This window comes from Pseudochaenichthys georgianus, chromosome 17 (assembly GCF_902827115.2).
Source record: "Pseudochaenichthys georgianus chromosome 17, fPseGeo1.2, whole genome shotgun sequence".
NCBI classification, from domain to species: Eukaryota; Metazoa; Chordata; class Actinopteri; order Perciformes; family Channichthyidae; genus Pseudochaenichthys; species Pseudochaenichthys georgianus.
The window spans coordinates 22184039-22207827 of record NC_047519.1 but is presented as its reverse complement, the minus strand read 5'-3'; the positions used below and the strand labels follow the sequence as shown (position 1 = coordinate 22207827).

General features: G+C 42.5%; 1 protein-coding gene across 3 annotated transcripts in view; it reads left to right on the top strand.

Moving 5' to 3' along the window:
- The window catches only part of kcnab1b (potassium voltage-gated channel subfamily A regulatory beta subunit 1b), a 46014-nt gene that overhangs the window by 16117 nt on the left and 6108 nt on the right, over positions 1-23789 (top strand). For all 3 annotated transcript variants that reach the window (XM_034104567.2, XM_034104569.2, XM_034104568.1), the window contains 7 exons: positions 3466-3509; positions 5061-5098; positions 6031-6110; positions 6574-6618; positions 8106-8150; positions 9786-9829; positions 15661-15747. In XM_034104567.2, the coding sequence (XP_033960458.1) occupies positions 3466-3509; positions 5061-5098; positions 6031-6110; positions 6574-6618; positions 8106-8150; positions 9786-9829; positions 15661-15747 (383 nt within the window). The remainder of the gene's footprint in view (positions 1-3465; positions 3510-5060; positions 5099-6030; positions 6111-6573; positions 6619-8105; positions 8151-9785; positions 9830-15660; positions 15748-23789) is intronic.

Below are 23789 nucleotides of genomic sequence, written 5' to 3'. Positions count from 1 at the left end.
ACTATACACACACACACACACACACACACACACACACACACACACACACACACACACACACACACACACACACACACACACACACACACCCACCATACAAACAAGGCATTGTGCAGGGCACTGCAGGGAACCAGCTGTCATTTCCTATTTCCCATTCTGTGTCATAGTGAGCTTTATCTGTTGAGGGCATTAGAACTGCTTATAGACTTAAGGCTTGGACTTGCAACTCTGGACACCCCAGTCTGTTGCCAGTATCTGTCTCTCTTCATAGCACATCTATTTCCCTCCTCCTGATATTGGTGAAATTTAACATGTGGCCTGTAGGCTTCCTGGTTATTTTTCACCCCTGCATGTCTCCTGAAGCTTCTCCTTCATACTTAATCTATTTTCTTCCCCTTTATTTCAATTCCCTGCTTTCTTCCCACCCACATGGGCCCTGGCTTTGATATTTAGATCATGAACCCCTTTAGCCTGACCTGAGTTATTTTGATAACAACATTGGGAGAGCAGTCGGAAGTGAGGAGGTGGGCGTTGTCTAATCCCTCTGCCCATCAAGGTTAGCTTGAGTGGGTTTCTTAGCCTACATTAATCCCCAGAGTGAGGGGTTTCATCTCTACTCATAACCTTGACTAAAGTGTTAGCTGACGAATATGGATTTGAGCAATCCAACATATAAGTGATAAGACATGCCTGTCTGTGACCTGGGAACCAAGTGCTTTCCAGGACAAAAAAGCATCCTCCCACAATGAGAGGTGATTACTCCAGAGATCTAGACACAATAAATGCGGCCAGATGTTCATTAGATTGTTTTATTTATCTCAACTGGGGACCCACTAAGAAAATGCAACGGCTACATAGAACCATCGCATCGCAGGATGTTCATAAGCGGTGACAGGTTTGTGTGAGGGGGCGTCTTGAAATGACTCATTTGTCATTTTACTTCAAGGCTTCTTTTGGGCACCATCCAAGCATGAGGGGCCGAGCCACATGGCTTACAAAGTGTTTTATGTGGCGGTGTGTATGGACAAGTGGTCCTTTCCTTATTGAGTCTATCTTAACATTTACAATGTAACTCATATATAATGAACCTGTGTCAACGCATCGTAGCAGCCCTTTTTTCTCCCCGCATCCACACAAGCTTGTAAACACAATGTTTTCATTTTCTTTTCTTTGTTGCAAATTATATGCTGTAATCCCCTGAATCACTGGGTTCTTTAGAAATGTGGCCCGCTGTCACCCACTTCCAAGACCTGGACAGATCTATTATTTCTCCATAGACGGCTGTGTGGTTAATAATCAGGTATCAGCATCGAGGCAGCTTCTCTGCCAGCAGAACGTCAGAACCTCTTCACCTATCATTAAAGCATCCTGTTTGTATTCAAAGCATAACACAAGCACTGCAAGTATAGCTTGTATGTAGAGGATCTCAAAAGACAAAGACAGCTATTTTCAAGGACAGCCAGCTTTATTTTTAAATGGAAGTCGTGCAAGCTTCTTCATTGTAGAGACAGTGTGCATGCACGTACCACTGTAAACATGAAAACAATATCACTGAAGGCCCGAGGCAATTGTATGCACAAGTATTCCATTGCATTGTAAGCATTAAGCAGATGTTTCACCCAGAGCAACTTGGAATACACGCAGCAGCAAACACCATCAGCGCAGTCCTAAATACCCGCCCACACACACACACACACACACACACACACACACACACACACACACACACACACACACACACACACACACACACACACACACACACACACACACACACACACACACACACACACACACACACACACACACACACACACACACTTTCAGTCAGTTTCCCACTTCTAACTTACAGTACAGCCCCTCCCCCACACTTTCATGGATCAGAGCTCCCACTCCATAATACATCAGAGAGAGGGAGGATATAATATCTAAACTCCTCCACCATATCAGAGACAAGAACATATCCCACAATTTGTGGCTGCGAGATCTGTCTCCTGTCATGTTGTCATCAATGCCTTAAACGTTAAAAAATCCGCTAATGTATCAAATAAAGTGTTTATTCATCTTTATTTCCCTCCTTTATCTTGGCTGAACTACTGACTGACTGATGCTTCCCCATGTTCAACACCTAATTGAATTGGCTGAGGGCATGGTAACATTGCACAGGCTAGGATTTGTCTGCCTTAAGCTCAATGGGGCAGGCCATCAGTTATCAGGCACGAGAAAAACCCTGCTGGCATTTCTTCCGTCCATATTTGTCGTAATGACTACATGACTGCAAAACCAAGCAGAAGTCACAGAATGTAATTAGGGCTGTGTGAAGAAATGAGTATTTGGACATATTCTTCTCTCGGGATGAAGTGTGTGGCCTGGGATAGTGGCTCTGCGATGTGGCCTCGATGATTCTGTCAGACAAATGTGTCTCAAATGTTACAGGGTTTTGCTTCGAAATGTTTCCTCGATCAGATGGCTCGGGGCGGTGCATCACTTCTTCTTTCACAGTCCACAGACATTACACTGTTGGAAGACATCTCTGGATGGCTGTGAGGAGAATAATCTGCTGTTATCGCCGGTTTTATGTCATTAAACACTTGAGTTCCCCTCTCAGTTGCACGATTTGACACAGATTGTGAAACTAAGGGTGAGGTGGAGCGCTGAGACTCCGTGTTAAGAGTGGCAAGAACTCTCTCTTAGTTTATCTTCCATGGGGTCAATGAGAGCCAAAAGTGCTCTATTACATTTCCACAGATCAGCTGTTATCAAGGAGACATCAGGAGGTGTACTATTCCACAGTTAATAGGTAGAGGGATAGCAGGGAAAAACAAGTGTGAGGAGCTGTGGAGAAATCCTGATATGATACATCTCTAGTGCGAGAGCAAGAATGGATGCCAATAACAGTAAAAAGCCGAAGGACAGAAGTACTCCCTGCTGTTAGGCAGCACAAGGCTCATCGGAATATAGGAGGTAATTGAGTGAGGGATGAGGGGAACAAGGGCAACACCTGTCAAAATTAGTGTCCCAAACTCAGTGCAACAGTAATTGGATTTTTACGGTTGAGTATAATATTTTTCAGGGTGTTTAGAGGGACGTCCTCTTATACCAGAGAAGGTGCGATCCATATTGATGGAATAAATGTCCTCCCTCCTGTAATCCCTCCATTCTGATTCATGAATGCAGGTGTGACAAGGTCACCCTCACATTAGTGATCCTCCTCTCAATCGACACGCTACATATGATGTTATTATTACGCGCCTTGCAAACGCTATTAGCTCCATAATAGCAAAATGGCTGTCATTTCATTTCAGTCTCTCAAGTTGGACAGAAAATAGATGTTGTCCTTGTTCAGGCAGAACATCTTTGCCCAGAGCAAAATACAGCAGTGCCGTAATTGCAATCTTATTTGACTGATGACTTCTTGAGCCTAAACATCGCTGTTTTATAATCAGAGTCTGTTATTCTTCATAGGAACCTGGGGAAATCTGGGTTGCGTGTTTCCTGTCTGGGGCTGGGTGAGTACATTTCATTAGCATCAGAGCCAAATGTCTAATGATTTCGTAAGCATCCAAGTGCAAGAAGATATTTTTAATATTTAATCAATAGCACTGTTTTTAGAAAACAAGTTGCTCATTTATCTCACATGTCGATTGCACAGCAGAGGGTAATAACTCCCATTCATCTTGATGTCAATTATTCACTTAGTATGTGTGTGTGTGTGTTGTGTGTGTGTGTGTGTGTGTGTGTGTGTGTGTGTGTGTGTGTGTGTGTGTGTGTGTGTGTGTGTGTGTGTGTGTGTGTGTGTGTGTGTGTGTGTGTGTGTGTGTGTGTGTGTGTGTGTGTGTGGTGTGTGTGTGTGTGTGTGTGTGTGTGTGTGTGTGTGTGTGTGTGGGCGTGTGTGTGTGTGTGTGTGTGTGTGTGTGTGTGTGTGTGTGTGTGTGTGTGTGTGTGTGTGTGTGTGTGTGTGTGGTGTGTGTGTGTGTGTGTGTGTGTGTGTGTGTGTGTGTGTGTGTGTGTGTGTGTGTGTGTGTGTGTGTGGGCGTGTGTGTGTGTGTGTGTGTGTGTGTGTGTGTGTGTGTGTGTGTGTGTGTGTGTGTGTGTGTGTGTGTGTGGTGTGTGTGTGTGTGTGTGTGTGTGTGTGTGTGTGTGTGTGTGTGTGTGTTGTGTGTGTGTGTGTGTGTGCACTGCAGTGCATGTGCATGTACGTTGATGTGCATGTGTTTGCTGTGTTCTATCAGTATACTAAGTTATTGATGGGGGTGCGTCTCTGAAGACAAAATATCTTGACAAAGAAAATAAATGATGCAGTGTCTTTAAATACTAACCTATGGAACATCTGTGAATTAGTTAATTGTCCCTGTAGTGATTTGTTTTTAAAGACTTATTTCTAGCACATTAAGCAGTATGTTGCCATCCATTAATTTAAAGGAAAAAGTTTGTTTAATCTTTGTTATTTCTTTGCAAGAATCAAAATGTAGAAATTACAAATTGTCCTGCTTCCTGTCTTTGTGTTAAGCTCCAGCTGCTGGTTCGAGCTGGGCTTACATATTAATGGTGGTGTTAATCAATATATTTCCCAAAATGTAAAACCATTTTAAAATGTTGTTATGATAATGTCAATAAATAGAACTTAGAGTTTACTTAAAGTGTAATTGGGCATTTAATAATGATTTGAAAGTTTTCTTTTACTTTAAACAATTGCCTTCTTAAAACTTAAACTTTAAGTCTTTGTACTTAAACAAACACAACCATAATGTATGCACATACTATAAACCCTCACAAGCAGACACAAAAACCCCAAGTTGCTGCCGTGTTTCTTTAAATATAACCACACAGACATCTGCTCAGTAGCTTACTCATTCCAAATTCATATAGCAGAGAAAATGTTTTCAACAACAGTCAACCCTGACATTTGACTGTGATGGATTCAGGCCCTTTTTTTTTGTCCATGCCAAAATGTCAAAGTACTAATTAATGCACAACAAACATGATTATGAGTGATGCAAAGGTCTTTTATGTTTTTGTTTGTTGTTCCAAAACTTTGACTTTGATGTTTCCTTCCGCAGGCACATGGGTAACATTTGGAGGTCAGATCTCTGATGAGGTAAGATGTTACGTCAAATCCAACATTCAGCCGTCACTGTATCAGCAGATCTTGGATCTTATTATTTTTGATCCTGCAAACACAAATTCTGATGACAGTCTACATTACAACACCCCCAATCTGTAGCCCCTATAGGAGCCATTAAGTGTTTCTGGGTGTAAAATGGCATTAGTGTCAGTAGACCACAGTAATCATTCTAGTATCAATTTCCCAATATCACAGCATGATGTTAAGTCCTTGTTGGCTCTTCCAATTCCAAATGGTCAGGTCACATTGCCCCCTGTCACAAGCTATTAAGCAGAAGTCTTCTTCCAGAGCTTTGATCTGGCCTCGAAGGGGTAAGCCAATGAATTGGAGACAGCTCATCACTGCTTGATGACCACTGGGACTAACTGACACACACACACACACACACACACGCACACGCATGCACGCACGCACGCACACACACATACACACACACACACACACACACACACACACACACACACACACACACACACACACAGAGACACAAACAAACCCACCAATACTAAATCTGTGAACAAAAAGAGAAAGTCATCATGGCTAAATTGGGCTTCCGGTTTATGGCTCTGAATAAACTGAAAGCACAAGAACTAGGACAAAATAGTCTGGGAAAATATATTGAGAAGGAAACAACTTTTCTCTTCTTTTTTTATGGATTTTCTGTGCCTTTTTTGCCTCTATTATAGAGATAGGACAGATAGAACGGGAAGAGAGAGAGAAACCATTTTAGACATTTTCTGATGATATGTATCTTAGTGGAGAATAGATTAACTCTCTCTCAGCTTCTTCAGGGAATTTTCTTAGCAGATTCTTTGTTTTATGTTATTTTGGTCGATATTTACATTCATGAATTAGTATAACACACTAAAGTCCATGGGGGGGAACACTTTTCTTTTCTGCGTCAGGTGGCAGAACAGCTGATGACTATCGCCTATGAGAGCGGGGTCAACCTGTTTGACACAGCTGAAGTCTACTCCGGGGGGAAGTGAGTGATTTGTTATCTATTTCACACCCACCGAGCAATTTTCTCGCTTTATCGCTTTAGGACACAAGGTGTTTACAATGTTAGCCTCAGATCAGGAAATATTCACAAGAGGAGGGAAAAATGAAAGGTGGCTTTGCATAATCTCATTCATCACTGGAGGCTCTCCGTTATGTTCACAGCTCAATCTAACTTTATAAGCCTCGACATTGTCTTCCTGAATAATGTGGGACAGGCTGTAGCTATATGCGCATGCATATTCATTTCAAGGTTGCTGGGGAAATTCAGGCTTACAATACAGGCATTTATCTATTATCTTGATCTGCTGTGTTGCTGATTTTTAATCAAATATTCATGCTGTAGATGCATGGCAGATAACTGTCACACTTACAAGCTCTTAGAAAAATGGCAGCCTTAGATATAATCTCATTTTCTCATAGTGTATTTCCTCTTCTTTTCTTTACAGAGCAGAGATAATCCTTGGAAACATCATCAAGAAAAAATGCTGGAGGTAAAATGCACTCTCCTAAGATTCTGAATGTGTTCTATGAATAGAGATAACATTGTGTATCTGCGTACACACAACATAAGCCAAAAGTAAGACAAGCTAAAGAAATATGTGCAGATACGTTAGCATCTTATTCCAAATATGCATGCACTGTTCTGAGGCTGCAGTGATTTATTCCCATTGCAAGAGCAGTACTGACTTCATGCACTGATGTGTTAAAGAATTGCACACAGTTGGTGTTTCAATTTCTCCCAAAGTCGTTGGATGAGGTTAAGGTTCAGGGCTCTCTCGAAGCTTTCCACCCAGAAAACTACATTAAGTCCCTAGGGTTCTCTCTGTACATGGTGACACTGTGTTTTTGGACCAGCAAGCTACCTTCTATTATGCTTACGCTCATAATGTTTAGCTTGTGATTTAAAATGAAGGATTCTCTTTTAAAATGATAACAGGTCTGGTGTTTAGCATGCTAACACATGCTAATTTGCAGTAAAAACAAAGTACAGCTTATGATCATGTGAATATAAATTGTGTTGGAATTTGTTAATAAACCATAAAAGTATTGGATAATGATAATGACACTAAAGGGATTCACAAACATTATTAGGATTCTCTTCCTTCTGAGCCAGTCCATACACGAGTTGTTAAGATATTTCAGTCCGGGCCATAGTGGTATAACAACTGACAGAACCAACATGTAGCCATTCTATTAGCATGGATTTAAATAACTTGCCCTTGTGTATCAAAAATAAATATCTACCTGATCCCTCGTATTTATGTAAGGATCACTTGGGGGTCTGCTCAGGGGAATACTTAAGCATCAACATTTCCCTTTATTAAATTGAAGGACCTAAGCCAAAACAAGGAATATGAACCCAACCATGTTGGCCATATGGCATCTCTCTACAAGATACATATGCTAAATGTGTTCCTGTATGCTTTCAAGCACTGCACATGGTCATTTGAGTGGGTAGAAGGTGGAGAATGTCTACATTATCAATCTCACCAATAGCTGGGATTTTGTAAGCACTAAATCCCTGAAATCTCTGTATGTGAATGTGAACCGCATGAAATATCATTATGCCTGCTGCTTACAGTTAAACGTCAACCATATGCTTGTCACTGCACTGCACCACGTATATATCAGTTTCATACATCTATACTGCATAAACTGCCACATTGCAGTGAGAAGAATCAGTTACAGCTCGCAGCCTGCCCTCAACTCAACTCTGGATCTGTGTAAATTATTGATCATTCAAGCATGGAGGATTTAATAGTGAGAGAGCTTTCTTATTAGAGTGCAGAGAAGATAGTCCCTCAGAGATTGTTATACTTGATAATTTACATGATTGATAATCTACCAATTCACACAGCAGGAGAGAAGGTCACTGGAGAACACTCATTCAGGCATGGACATGATGACACACATACATCCTTTTGACAACAGCTTCAAAGTACTTGATGGCTTTTTGATGTGTCTGTCATCCTCTCAGGAGATCCAGCCTGGTTATCACAACGAAGCTCTACTGGGGAGGAAAGTAAGTGTGTGTGCATGGAAGTGAGTGTATGGCGTCCAGCACGGGCAGTTTTCTCTCAGATGCTTGGGCTATCTCACCATGAACAGGCTACAGATTAAAACATTTGACACAGAGCTTGACATGGCAGGCATCGGCATTTTGGAAAACCCACAGGCAAACAAACAGGGAGGAAACACTCAACACACGTACAGATTTAAATGTGGCCGTGTTCTCAGCCCTTCTTGCTTCACTTCATACCCTTCCTCAGCCTTTTTATCAAACTGTCATATATGCTTCTTCTGTCATAATGAAGTATTCTGTTCTCAAAATGCATTAGTAACATTAAGTCTTCAGGTGCGTACAAAATGAGGTAAAAGCTACCTAGGTTTAAACACACTCTTCTTCTGGTTTTCCGTCTATTTTGTCAATATATTAGGGCCCAGGAGTAGTACATTTAATTTAAGCTGATCCTCTCAGACTATTGTCGAGGTATGAAGTCTCCACACCAGATGGATTTGCAGAACAGCTACTCAACCCCCCGTTTAGCGAGCTGTGAGTCTGCCAGAGAGGCCTGTCAAGCATTTCATCACCCAAACATACAGTAGACATTTGCACACTTTATTCTCCATTGCACTTCCCTACACTTTTGCACAGAAGAAGACATGATGACACGGAGGAGGACAGCATGTTTTTGGTTCTGCATCACATTATTATAACCCAGGCAGGCTGGAACACCACAGGAAGGCGGGAGGCGGGAAGAGAAAGTGTGATTTGAAGCAAGAACAATACAAATGGCAGGCAACTGAGCAAAGAGAGACACTGGAGCAGTGTTCAAATATAAATTAAATTAATCAAGTTAAAAGTGGGGTAGGTAAGTTTGAGAAACCGGCTCGAGATCGCTAGAATTTGAAAATACACAACCGGAGAAAATCTGCCACTTCCTTATAGAGCCCCTCCTCCAACACACACGAACGCGCACATGACCAATGAGGGCACGAGATAAGTTTGTGCCCCGATGGAAGGCTGACAGGCAGGTAGGCCATCCAATCCGTTTAGCCAGGATTGGTTGTACTTTTTACAGTATTACGGGTTCTACAGATGACATTTTTTTAATGGATTTTTTGTCAAAGCACTTAAGATATTCATTGCTATCGGGATGTTAAGAGCATTCAATGGAATATATAAAAAAGTGTATCTCGAGCCGGTTTCTGAAACGTACCTACCCCACCTTTAAGTACCTGTACTACATAAAGAAAATTAATTACTTAAGAAAAGTAATTTTTACAGCACTGCATATACAATCTCTATATTCAACTATATTTCCAGTTGTTGTTGACTTAATATATTTCTTGCATGCAAATCACCAAAGCCCAACTGGGAGGCCATTGGCAAATCCCTGGCGACCGGGACAGACAGTGACAACAAGTGTCGTGTTGGCCGGCTGCAAAGACACGGCGCACAGTTTGTTCTATAGCTGCGGGCACACTGTGTCGAGTGGGTGTATTTCTCTTCAGCGGTTTGTGGGTAGTTTATTATGCAGGCTCTGGTTTTGCATGCTTAATGATCTGCTTCAATTCATGAGAACTGTGTGTTTGTGCATAGATGTGTGTGTGTATATATGTGTTCTGACATGCACATCCTTCCCTCCTGTTGCAGAGCAGAGACAGAAAGAGGCCTCAACAGAAAGCACATCATTGAAGGTAACAAGTCGATTTCCGCTCTGCTGCTTTGTCCTTCACATCACCCCATCACTCTGAGACCTGCTGGACTCCTGTAATCTATCTCCTTTATCTTTCCCTCCCTTTTTCCTGTCTGTGACTTCTTTCTGCTCTTTCATTTTTGTCAGCATCAACACCGGGCAGAATTCTTTTAATTTATAGCCAATAGTACATCAAACCTCAACAGACTGTTGTCTTTTCAGTTGTAATACCGTAACAGGTGTGTGTGTTTTTTTATCCAAGTGTACAACAAGCTATCTATCATCATCAAACTCTCCTCTCCACTCCTCTTTTAGAAGAAGTATGGCCTTGCTCCAGCTTTTTTAATGAAATACCTCTCTCATCCTATTGGCCCACTCCGCCACACTTCCCTAACAACTGGCCATCCGGTCCACAGCGCAATGCACCTCCTGCAGTGACTCAGCTTCTCACGTTATTAACCAACACCACAGCCTCTGCAACCTTCCCCAAAACAAGACAAGGGGAAATATACTTAGGAAAGGCTGGAGGAGAAGGGTACAGATTTTAAAATGGAAGGAAATGTGGTTCCACCAATTAGATAAAGCCAGTCCCAATAATAGGTAGCATCCATGAGAGAAATCTGCAGTGTGACACATGTCACAGAGTGGTAATAACTTGGCAGAGCTAAACATTATCTTCACTACTGGTTGTACATCCCAAAACAGAACACTCTATGAGTCATTTGATTGGTTAAGTGACATTTACTAGAAATAAATGGGTGTCAAACTTAATGATAAATAGCATCAGAGATCAACACTTAAGAAAACGTCAAAGTCTCTTCAGAAAACATCACTTGTGTTTACCATTTTTCATCCAACAAGTCCTCCAACTCATACGACCAAATGGGTCGATTGTTTAAGCCCTTATTACGACCAAATGTGTCGTTTGTTCAAGCGTTTAATACGACCTATAATTACGTTTTAAAATTGTCGGCCTCTAGTGCTCCCGTTCAATGCAAACGTTACAGAGGGTTGTTTATTCACAAATAACCCTCTCTGTAAAATCCTAAATTGTAGGATAGTTTGGCCATTAAAACGCTTTATGATTAGATTTCTAGCGAGAAGTATATATTGTACTTTTAGAATCCACGTCCAGTCGATATGTAGGATCTATAGTTTGATAGATATTACGAAGAAGGTTTCGTCAGGACAACGTGTATATGCGGCAAGCTTCCATGTAAAGTTACGGGTTGAAAACAGTATTTCCGGTCTCGCCGTTTTCATAATAAAACCAATGATCAAATGATTTAACAGTGATATCTGCACTACTCATCCACTAAAAAACATCATTTTATCCTAGTTAATTATACGACATTAATTGGTTTAAATTCTGTACAATGCTTTTGTGTTTTTCCCATAGGTTTTTCTCTTTCGATTCTGAGAGACACATTTCTGTTTTCAGAGGTTTTGATAGGCTAAAATCACGCCGCAATGCACGTCGGGATATGGTGTTTATGTGATATGAAATCGGAAAACATTAAAAAAAATAATAATAATACTTTATTCCGAGTGTTCTTGCTTTTCTCTTTGAAAGTCATCACATAACGGCATTGCAATACACGGTTCGGCTGCATTAAATATTACATATCTGCCCTAGATATGTATTTATAGAGCCCTGATCAGAAGACCTTTTGACAAACTGGAAGAGATGCCGCCAAAACTGAATACGTGACGTGGACCATAAATATATCAACAATTAAACAACATCTTCCATTTCTTTTCACACAATACGTCTCCTTGCAGTATCAACACTAATTCGGCTGACTTTTATATTTGATCCAATTAGTAGATAGTCTGTATTTACACCATAACGGTGCACAGCTGATAGAAAGGGATTTTTTGTAGTTTTTAAAGATATTACTGATTTTCTGAACTACCTTTCCAACTCCTCATGCAGTTGACTGTTACAGGTCTATACAAGTTCATGGTACAATGCATAAGCTTCACATCGAGAGACTGAAACTGTATTTTCCTTTAACGTTCTGTTTTAATTTCACAATAAAGTTTATAGTCATATTATGTACGATATTATTATGTTTTATTAACTAGACCACTGGTCTAAACCGCACCTCCTAGTGGTTAAAGCACGTTATTGAATTTAGTTGTAGAATAAGTTATATTTGATGAAAACATTTAAATATTAAGAGTAGCCTACATACAAAATAGGGGTCAATGATAGAAATATAGAATGGAAAATATCAAGAAGATACTGTAGTGATCTCTACAATAAAACAGTTTAGTGCAGGACGTCCAAAGATATTAACAGGAGGATGTGCAAAACAGACAAACTGATAAGGCTGAATTTTACTCAGGTGTAACTAAAGTCTGATTTAAGGGTTGTTTATATTTCACATCATTAATCAGAATCTGCAAAGTAACAAAAATAAATGTAGTAGAGTAAAAATACCCGGTTAACCTCTGAATTGTAGTGGAGTAGAACAAAGTAGTACATGCTGCTGTAACAAAAACATTTCCCAACTTGGGATCAATAAAGTATCTTAACTTAAGATGATCGATGGCTACTGCCATATTTGCTAAATGTGCATCTGAACCTTGACAAGTGCATGTTTCAGGCTTATCAATTAACAACAGGAGGGGTCACAGACATAAGACCAGCTGTTAAATAAAGCTCTTCTGACCCTAGCTGTCATGTGGTATTAATGCTGCCCATTATGGACACAAGCAATTTTCACCCATGTATTAATTATATGTTTTAAATTTGATAACACCAATGTGTTTCGTATCCCCTAAACCTCCAGGGATGTATACAGTTTAATACTGGCAACTTCTAATTGTGGGAAATACGAAAACGTCTTTTAAAACTACATTTCCCAGTAGAGACGTGCCATAGAACATGTTGCGAAACACACAATAGCCAGCAAGTGTAATTCTGGGGGGGAGGGCCGGGCTGGACCCGTCCAAGTCCAGTTTTGGATAGTCTGGCGTGGTTCCATTCCATTTCAAAGAGCTGTTTGACAGCGTAACCTTGTCGCACTGCCACTCCAATATCCAATCACAGAGCTTGAGGGCTAATCACGGGGTTTGTAAAGCAAGGCGGATGTTGTAGTCCCAAACGATAGCTGGGGATTCTGGGTAGTGTAGTGTCTTCGGAAACTCTGTAGTGTCTAAACTCCGAAAAAACAATTTGTTTCTCCGAATCGAAGGTTAAAAACACAAAAGCATTGTACACAATTTAAACCAATCAATATTGTGTAATTAACAAGGATAAACTGATGTTTTTTAGTGGATGAGTAATGGCGATATCACTGTGTAATCATTTGACAGTGTGGGGAATACTTCCGGTTTTATTATGAAAACTTCGAGACCGGAAATACTGTTTTCACCCACGCTAACTTTACATGGAAGTTGCCCCATATACAGTACACGTTCTCCTGGCGAGACCTCAAATCATCTTCGTATATCTATCAAACTGTAGATCCTACACATCCACTGGACGTAGATTATAAAAGTACAATAAACACTTCTCGCTAGAAATCTAAGAAAAAAAGCATTTTAATGGCCAAACTATTCCACAATTTAGGATTTTCCAGAGAGGGTTATTTGTGAATAAACGACCCTCCGGAGCGTTTGCAATCGACAGGAGCATGTTGTTTCTTACACGACCACTAGAGGTGCTACACTTTAAAACGTGACTCTGGGTCGTATTTAGCTGCTGAACAATTGACCTATATGGTCGTTTTTTGTAGGAGGACAGGCTGTTTTCATCACATGGCAAATATATTCCTTGACAATTTCAAGATTTCAAAGAGACTTTGTGGAAAACATAATTTAAATGTATAATTTAATCTGAATGCCAGTAGAATAGTTTTGTTGTTCATCATCTTTTCTCAGTTCTAAAAATAGACTTCCTTCACAGCCTGAAAACGCCAGTTTATCCAGGAGACAGCGGAAACTGCTCCCGATGACGGCGCAGGCTCAGATTAGGATCCATGTAATAGGTGTTTCTGGGATCGTGGGAGAGCAGATGACAGGGGAAGGAATAAGTGGTTAGAGCGGCAGTCCGCAAAGCAACTTTCAGATGGGAATTAGCGGCAAACGATGTAGCCTCTGGAACTAATCTGCCTAAAACACTCACACAAACTCAAGACCCCGGGTGTATTTTGCCTGGCTTCTATTACTCTTCTTTCTTCCTTTGCGACAGTCTCTTGCTTTGCTTCTCATATTTCATCTGGTCTTCTCTGTGCGTGAATGGGGACTTATCTGCTCACAATACAGTGCTGCCATCTCCTAACCTCCCCCTAATATACAGTATTTCACCTCCAACTAATACTGAAAGCAGAGCCCTCGTTTTTCTTATTATCCTATCAGCTTTGAGTTGTTTGGTTTTGCCGCCACCTGTCAAAACAAAGTAAACGGATGCAAGAAGGATCAAAGTTTGCACAGATGCAGGGCTTTCTCCACATACATCTTCTTAAAAGGATATAATGGTGTGCACTGAGCTTGATACTAATTAACCTTATATATTGTAATTGTGAATATTTGTAAAAACAAAATAAGAACATTAATCAGGGCAGTTCTACTATTTCTATATTTTAAAACCGTTTATATAGATTTTTTTTATTAGGACAAGAAAATGATCAACATTTTAATTTGCACTTCATAACCGTAGATAATTCTTGTTTATTGTTAAGTGGGTCAGCGACATTTATTTAGTCACAAAAGAGTCCAAACGATTAAATTGAGACGATGTAACTTTTGCCTCGGCCACTGTGGCTAAAAGTGGACGTCATGAGAGCTTTAGCATTGTGCCAGTTTCACCGTTTTAATGATATTACCTTTACCTTTGCTTTCCTGCTTCTAGTCAAGATATATGCTTTGAAAAAGGTCTATTGAGCAAATGTGCTTCATATTATTCAGCCATATCCTCCCCCTTAATAACAGCTTAACCTTTTATGACCATAAAGCCTAACTCGTGTGGAATAGCAACTGCACATATTTTGAATCATCACATAGTATTTCAAACTGGGAGACTTTTCTTCCTCATAAACAAGTGCAAAATATATAGTCTTATATTAGATTTTATTTGAACAGCTTGATTTGTCACTTGATCGGCCGTAGATTATGTATTATTTAGTTGTTTGACAAATGTTAGTCCAATACTCCTACTAAGTAAACCAGACGGCTCAGATTCCTATGTGAGTTGGACCATGAGATGTGCCAGGCCAGATCCAGCTGGGGGGGGCTTGAGTCACATGTGGTCAACTGTCACTTTGCCATGTTCATGAGCATGATGGCTCTTAATCCCCCAGGATCTGACTCACCCTATTTTTCCTTTTACCTGATGGCATGTTGTAATGAACGACAGAACATAAAAATTACTGCTTGAATAATTAAAATGACACGTCTTTTTTAAATAACAATTGCTAGTTGCAGTTGCTTTTTAATCAAGCATACGGCAAACTATCAAATTCTAGTGTGCAGTTATTCCTATATCTACATAACATTGTCAAATAAATCACAAGGAGATGATGAACAATGGTATTATCACTCTTCCCCTTATGAGGATAATTGTATACTTGTTAACATGTCTGCATGACACTAAAATAATTATCCTTAGTCACCTGGTATCAGTAGAAGTTTTCAAGGATGTTACTTGAATTTGAATTTGGGTCAAATTAACCTTTTGAAAACAAGGAATATTTATCGACGTTGTTAACGTTTTGGTTGATAACGTTTTGGTTGATAACAAACGTATGCCAGCACTACAAAAAATATGCTCGATGCTCATAATTCCTATTGACCATTTTGTTCTTTCTCTACATATTCCCTTAGGTTTAAAGGGCTCCCTCCAGAGGATGCAACTTGACTATGTGGATGTGGTTTTCGCTAACCGGCCAGACAGCAACACTCCCATGGAGGGTAAGTGATGGCTGAGCAGACCCAGGGGACCGGTAGGGACAATGCATGTTGTTCTGTAATATGAGAAGGTGAGAAATACTGACAAGGCCGCTGCCCTTACCAGACGGGAGGTTTGTCTTTGTGGTTGAGCATGTGTGTCTACTTCTGACAAACATAAACACATTTCAAGTAATCTGACCATCTTGCCTCATCCCTCATCTTCTATTTTAGTCTACCACTCTCTTTCTCTTCTCTTAGTGTCTCTGTGGGATCACTAGTTTCCACTGGGTCTCTCCAGCCCTCCCTGTTCTTTAGAAGCAGGATTATTCCCCCCCCCCAGGGGTAAGATGGTGTATTTTTGTGCTGGTCTCTCTAGATACAAGGCCTACTGTGCTTTCCTCACTATAGTGCTGCCTTTCCCACACACATTAACCTTATCCGACCATTATTTCTTTACATACTTCCAGTTTCTTCCTCAATTACTTTTCCTTTGTGAAGTGGCCATCAGATACTTGGGCCCCTCTCTAGCCAATCCTAAATCTACTAATAGTATTTGGCTTAAAGGACCTTGAAGTCCCACTGAGCCCACAAGATAGTTTCCAGTCTTTGTTCCTTGCCCCCAATAATTTTCCCCCGGTCAGCCAGCGGACTGTGGGAGGCCAGTCTGTCATACTTGTTGTTTCCGGGCCTTGTTGTCACCGCTAATCCTGGTGACTGGCAGGCAGACCCTGCGGCCTACTCCATCAAATCTTCTAGTAACCAGCCTCTGCAGATATAGTCACATTTACAACTGATGTACTGAAGTCTAATGTGATTGACGGATTGATTGATTGATTGATTGATTGATTGATTGATTGATTGATTGATTGATTGATTGATTGATTGAGAGTCTGACAGACTGATACAAACTGCTTAACCAGAGAACTGACAGATTAAAAAAACTGATATATGTAAAGTAGAAAGCTAGGCTGTAATGGTTTCATTCAGTCCCTCCATTAATCAGTGTAAAAACATTGTGCACGTTTTCTTCAAACTTCATTACAGTGGAGCAAGTGCCATACATCACTGTGTAGAGGGACATTCACTTTTAGACTAGAGAGAGTAGGGATTGCATGTACACGCTCAAACAAAACAGTGTTACCCTCCGCTTTAATACCAAGATTATGTAAGGGACTTATCATTGGGACAAAGAATCAGTGCCAATGTGCAAAAATGTAGGACTTCTACATCTCTGTAGGAATTTGGAGTTCATAGGACCTGTTATCAAGGCCGGATTAACCATATGGGCAACCTGGGCAAGTGCCCAGGGGCCCTTGAGCAAAGAGGGCCCTCAGTGACAAGATTTATAAAAAATAAAATAAAATAAAAATGTATTAATTTTTTTCTTTTTTTCCGGGCACAACCTCACTCATCATAGATTGTTTTAAATGACACTCACTCTTCGCTATAAATAACATAGCTTTTCTATAGGGTCAAATTAATATATTTTCTAAACCGTCTCTGTACTGTAGGTCTCACTATGTATGCGCTCAACTTTATTACTACGCGGCGGCGGTGTATAGCCGACTCACAGCCCCACCCTCACTCATGTCACATTTTGTCACGTGAGCAGAAATCATGGATGGTGCCGGTAGCCAAACGCCCAGCGGGGCTGCGAAAAGAAAGAAAAAGAAGAGAGAGTGGCGGCTGCATTAAAAAATTTGCCAACAATAAATTGCTTTTTCAAAAAAGCAAAAAGTGACGAAATAGGCCAGCAACAACCACAAGGAACAGTGGCGGCGGTCATGGAGGATGTTGTTGAGCTAGCGAGCAATGTTAGCCTTGAACCTAGCATGCTAACGCAGCAGCGGGTAGAAGAGGAGGAAAAAGATGAAGACGAGCCTGACGAGGACGTCACAGAGCAGGGTGAAGGTTCGAGTTCATCAGAAGTTCCCTGTGTCTCTCAGGACCCTGCTTTTGACAAATAGGTGTGCGATTTGACATGCCAGATTGACTGAAAATTCTAAATATTGGTCATGTTGGTAGGATTGGGTAGGCGTGGTGTTACTTGTTGGTACGTGGGTTGGGGGGGGGGCCCATGAGCGCTCAGTGCCCAGGGGCCCCTGGAGGTACTAATACGGCCTTGCCTGTTATGGAAATGTTTTAGATATTGATAAGCACCACCACGTGCTACTGAAACTTAAAACATAATTTGCAGCTTTGCAGTGCACACTAAATAACCCAAAATAAGTGTTAAGACAAGAATGTTAAGATATCTAACAGGTGTGTGAGCATGCATTCGTGTGGAATTTGGTTTGTATGATGTTCTTGTGACTTTGAGTGCTTGTGACTTTGTGTGAGACAATGTGTGGCCTCTTGGGGACAGAAAAAGTGATGTCACTGCCGCAGAGTCTCCCTTTGTTACCATCACTGCTTTGCTTTCTATTCTCTCGTCCACTTGTTCTTCTCTTTGTTTTTCTCTTCTCGCTACATCTTTCGGGCTGGATTTGTCTTAAGCTTATATCCATTCCAACAGGCCCCGCTTGTGTCAAAACGTACTCCTTACTTATTTGATTTGACACCCCTCTCCTGTTCTTTATTGCTTTTTACTATTACTTGTTACAAGCTGGCTCTGCTGGTAACATGGACAACAGTTCCACACCGGAGTTGCCCAAAACAATCATTTATTTTATGCAACATAGTGGTTCCAAACAACAATAAAACAGAACAAAGGAGCGGTGTCCTGCTGCACCGAGCAGGGCAGCTGAGAGAGACCGAGAGCCTGTTCTGCAGCCCTCTTATGGCGCGTTTCCACTGCAGGCCTCGCTCGGTTTGGTTAGGCCTTATTAGGCCCGGCTCACTTTAATGCTGCGCTTCCATTACAGTTTAGGAACTGGGGTAGTTACTATAGTAACGCAGTGTAGGCGGAGCCGTGACGTCATCTTCAATGAGAGCCCCAGAAAAACAACACAGCCGTTAGCTCTTAGCACTCAGAGCTCACAGCTCCTCATATCTGTTCAGAAACTAGACAAAAGTTAAACAAGTACAAACCACAGACTGCCTGTGTCATGGCGAATACAGTCGCTGGTTTATTTATGTCTGTATAGGCCGCTGTTGTGAGTGTGGACGGTCAGAGCATATATAACGTTAGCTTAGCCAAGCTCCATTTAGAAAGCACGCATTTTAAAGGGTTTTTCGCCTGCCGTCTGTCTGCAGACTTGTCAAAGCATTAATTCATGGTTTTTACTAACCGGTATCAGTATGTTGTTACTTCGGCATCATTTTGAAACGTGTATTACAATTAAATCACGGTCAAATATGTTCATTTTGTTGTAGTTGTAGCCCCCTTACCAGCGATTCTCTCTCTAGTTTAGCATACTCAGCCCGACTCAGGCCCTGTCTAGGGCCCTTGTTCCTGGCCCTAGAACCACGATTTAGTCGGGCCAGAAAAAAGGTGACAAAGTAGCCCCGGGCCAAAACTAGGCCAAGTGGAAGCGCAACCAAAAACGGGCCCCGCACGGCTCGGCACGCTTAAAGCGAGCTACCCGCTGCAGTGGAAACGCGCCATTATATCCTGGAATCAAGTCCCACAGGTGGGTCCCATCACTGCTGATTACAACAAACACACAGGTTACAGTAGGGGGGGGGGAAAAAAAAGGCAGACAGGTTAAGGGGGTGGGGGGGGAAGTAGTGGAAAAATAAACCTATTAAAACTAACTATACAGTGGGGAAAGCCTTGGTAAAAAGGTGCGTTTTGAGGGCTTTTTTGAAAATGTCCAGGGTTGGGGCGCTGCGGATTTCGGGGGGGAGAGAGTTCCAGAGGGTGGGGGATGCCACACTGAAGGCTCTGTCACCAAAAGTCCGCAACCTGGTGCGGGGGGTGGAGAGGAGATCCTGTCCAGATGATCTTAGCTTCCGGGATGGAGTGTGGTAGCGGAGAAGGTCAGACAAGTATTGGGGCATGGAGGGATTTGTAAGTCAGAAGAAGGAGTTTATAGGTGATACGGTGCTTGACTGGGAGCCAGTGGAGGTGGATCAGGGTGGGGGTGATGTGCTGCCAGGGCTTGGTGTGAGTGAGCACCCTGGCAGCCGAGTTCTGCACATACTGGAGCCTGTCCAGGGCTTTACTGGGAACCCCGAACAGGACTCCGTTGCAGTAATCCAACCGGGAGGAGACGAATGCATGAATGAGGGTTTCGGCCACGGAATCAGAGAGTGATGGTCGTAGACGGGAGATGTTCCTGAGGTGATAGAAGGCAGACTTAGTGACGGATTTGATGTGTGACTGAAATGAGAGAGTGGAGTCAAGGATGACACCCAGGTTACGGACTTCGGGAGACGGGGAGATGGAACAGCCGTCAATGTGGAGGAGGAGATCCCCAACCTTCCGGAGCAGTGCTTTGGGGGCCACAACCATGAGCTCAGTCTTCTTACTGTTGAGTTTGAGTAGATTTGCTGTCATCCAGGTTTGTATGGCATGGAGACAGTTGACCAAAGACTGTGGAGGGAGCTGGGCGGATGGTGAGGTGCTGAGATAGAGCTGAGTGTCGTCAGCGTAGCAGTGGAAATTGAGACCGAATTGACGTATGATCTGGCCAAGGGGGAGCATGTAAATGATAGACTATATACACTTCGAAGTGCTGCAATGCCCAGATCAATGCCAGTGCCTCCTTCTCTACAATCGAGTAGTTCAACTGGTAGGAGTTAAACTTGCGTGAGAAGTAACTGACCGGGAGCTCCATACCAGAGGCATCTTGCTGTAATAACACGGCACCGGCACCCGTATTACATGCATCCACTTGCAGATGAAAAGGTTCCTCAAGACGCGGGGCTCTCAGCACTGGAGCGCCAATTAACAGATCCTTAACGTCCTTGAAAGCCTTCTGACACTGAACTGACCAGTTAAACTTCATCCTTTGACTTATTAGGTCAGTCAAGGGAGCAACAACCGAGGAGAAGTTTTCTCAAAAACAACGGTAATAACCTACCATTCCAAGAAAACGAGCCAACTCCTTCCTGGTGGTAGGCGGAGGAAACCTCTCAACTGCTTCCACTTTTGCCCTTACTGGACGCACAGTACCCTGACCAACGACCTTACCCAGATATGTCACTGTGGCCTTAGCAAACTCACACTTGGCCAAGTTCACAGTGAGATTTACCCAGACCAAGCGATCAAACAGGGCCTGGATGCGCTGTAGGTGCCCTGACCATGTGTCACTGTACACCACCAAATCATCTAAATACACGGCACACCCTTGTAACCCAGAAACCACACGGTTCATCAAGCGCTGGAATGTAGCCGGTGCGTTTCTAAGACCAAATGGCATGACTGTGTAAGAGTATAACCCTGTAGGCATTATAAAGGATGCAATTTCCCTGGCCCGTGGGGTCAGTGGTACTTGCCAGTAACCTTTAAGAAGATCAAACTTGCTTACAAACTTAGCTGCGCCAACTTGATCCACACAATCCTCCATCCGAGGTAGGGGAAAACTATCTGGCTTGGTTACAGCATTTACCTTGCAAAAATCAGTACAGGGTCTAAAAGTTCTGTCAGGTTTAGCCACTAACAAACATGGTGAGGTCCAGCTAGAATGTGAGGGTTCTGTAATGCCATTATCTAGCATGTATGCAACCTCTGACTCTAACTGTTCACGTTTTCCAGGGGAGTTTCTGTAAAACCGCTGTTTTATGGGCGTAACCTCTCCCACGTCAATGTCATGTTCCACCAGATGAATCCGTGAAGGAACATCTGAAAATAGGGTAGGATATGACCTGATAAGAGAGCACATATCATTGTGTCTAGACCGTGGCAAATGTTCCAAGAACGTGTCCAGTTTACACAGGGACTCTGAATTATTCAACCGACCTTGTGTTCTACAAGTGCGGTTCTCGGTTTTCCTGTCATACAAGGACTTCATTGTCTGTTGACTTTTCTCCAACTTCACCTTGGCCTGCCTCAAAGAGACGCCGTTTGAAACCATTTACATACTCCCGCAGGTTGGCTGGTGGATCAGGAATCTCCCAATCCTCTTTTAGTACTGCTAGCGGGCCCCTAACATGGTGACCAAAAACCAGGTCGTTGGGGCTGAAAACAGTGCTAGACTGTACGACCTCCCTTGCCACCAACAACAACCAAAGCAAACCTTCTTCCCAGTCACGATTCAACTCATTGTAGTATGAACGTAACAAGGACTTCAGTGTTTGGTGGAACCTCTCAAGTGCCCCCTGGCTCTGTGGATGGTAAGCGCTCGAGGTTACATGTTTCACATGAAGTTGTCTCATAATCTGCTTAAATACATGTGAAGTGAAGTTAGTACCTTGGTCACTCTGAATAACTTTCGGGATACCAAAGATGGAAATAAACTGACTCAGTTTTTTCACCACAGACTTAGCTGTAATGTTCCTCAATGGATAAACCGCAGGATAACATGTGGCCTGACACATCACCGTCAGCAGATATGAACTTCCAGCCTTAGACTTGGGCAATGGGCCAACACAGTCAATCAGCAGACGATCAAAAGGGGAGGACACTGCCGGAATAGGAGACAGAGGCACAGGTTTAATAGTTTGGTTAGGTTTACCCGTTAATTGACAAGTCTTCATAAAGACAGAAACAGTCTTCTTCAATCTGGGCCAGTAGAAATACCGCAGAACTCTGTTGTATGTCTTCTGCACCTTAGAGGACACCACTGGTGAAAGAGTCACATCAGGCCACACTCTGCCGACAGCCAAATCATTTCCGAGGATGACTGCCACTCCCGGAACAGGCAAAGATGGCCGGACTCCCATGGCAACCTTGCTGTGATGCCGTAAATCACAGGACAACACCAACCGATGCTTTGGAGCAGACAGCAACTGCATCCCCATTCCCTTGAACCATACACCACTTCCAGTGTCCGTTACCGAGGAAAATGGAAGAACACCCTCACTTATGTATGAATCGATAGCACCTGTGTCTCTCAGTATCTCAACAAGGAATTTTGTTTCACTTCCCTGCAAAGACACATAACCCTCTCGTATGAAAGGGGCATACCCTGGATCAATTTCATCTGCCAACTGGGAGGGGCGAGGCTTCACCTCTTGCAGGGTTGGTCCGTAGATAGAAACCGCAGCAGCAACTGGTTGCGGGGTAGTATAGAGTTTAACCGCAGCTATAACGTCATCCCTAGCAACCTGGTGGGGAGAAGCTGCAAGGGCAACAGGCCTGGGAAACTGAACATTTTGGAGTCCCTTGGTTTTTGCAAGTACTGGGCATTCCTTTTTCTGGTGTCCTTTACCCAAACAAAAGTAGCAAGTACTTTGATCTACTTTACATCTGGGGTCGCCAGACCAGTTATTTCTGCTCCCCAGTCAAATCTCTCCCCTGAATGAATCTTGTGTGTTAACGTGTATTCATCAGCTAACACCCCGGCGTCTGTTGCATTTTTAACCTTATGCTCATTCAGGTACGTAGCAACACGTTCTGGAAGAATATCTTTTAATTGTTCAAGAAGGAACAGTTCCCTCAAATCATTAAGATTTACTACTTCGGAAGCCGTGACCCACCGATTAAATTTCATCGTCAGCTCCCGAACAAGTTCCACATAGGTCTGTCCTTCTGACTTCCTTAGCTTCCTGAACTGCTGACGGTAGGCCTCAGGCACCAACTCATAAGCTTTTAGCACTGCAGTCTTTACCCTTAAGTAATCTTCACTGTCAGCCATACTTAATGCAGAAAATGCTTCTTGAGCCCTACCAGTTAACACACACTGTAACAGCATTGTTTTCTCTGAATCAGACTACTGTCGCTCAAAAAGTCCAAAAAAAGAATCTACAGTCTTCTCCTCGAATTTCGGTAACAACCTCAAGTTATAAGCTATATCAAAAGTAGCTGGGGACACCCCAGAAGAAAGCTTACCCTCTTGGATGAGGTCCAACTTGTAACGCTCTTGTTGCAATTCAGCTTCCCGCACCACTGTAGTTAACCTTAAACGCTCCATCTCAGTTTTCTGGTCACGAGCTCTAGCCCGGTCCTCACGAGCGAGACACTTCACAAAATCTGTCAATGTAGCCATGATTATGCAAACTCCCTTGAACCCGGTGCA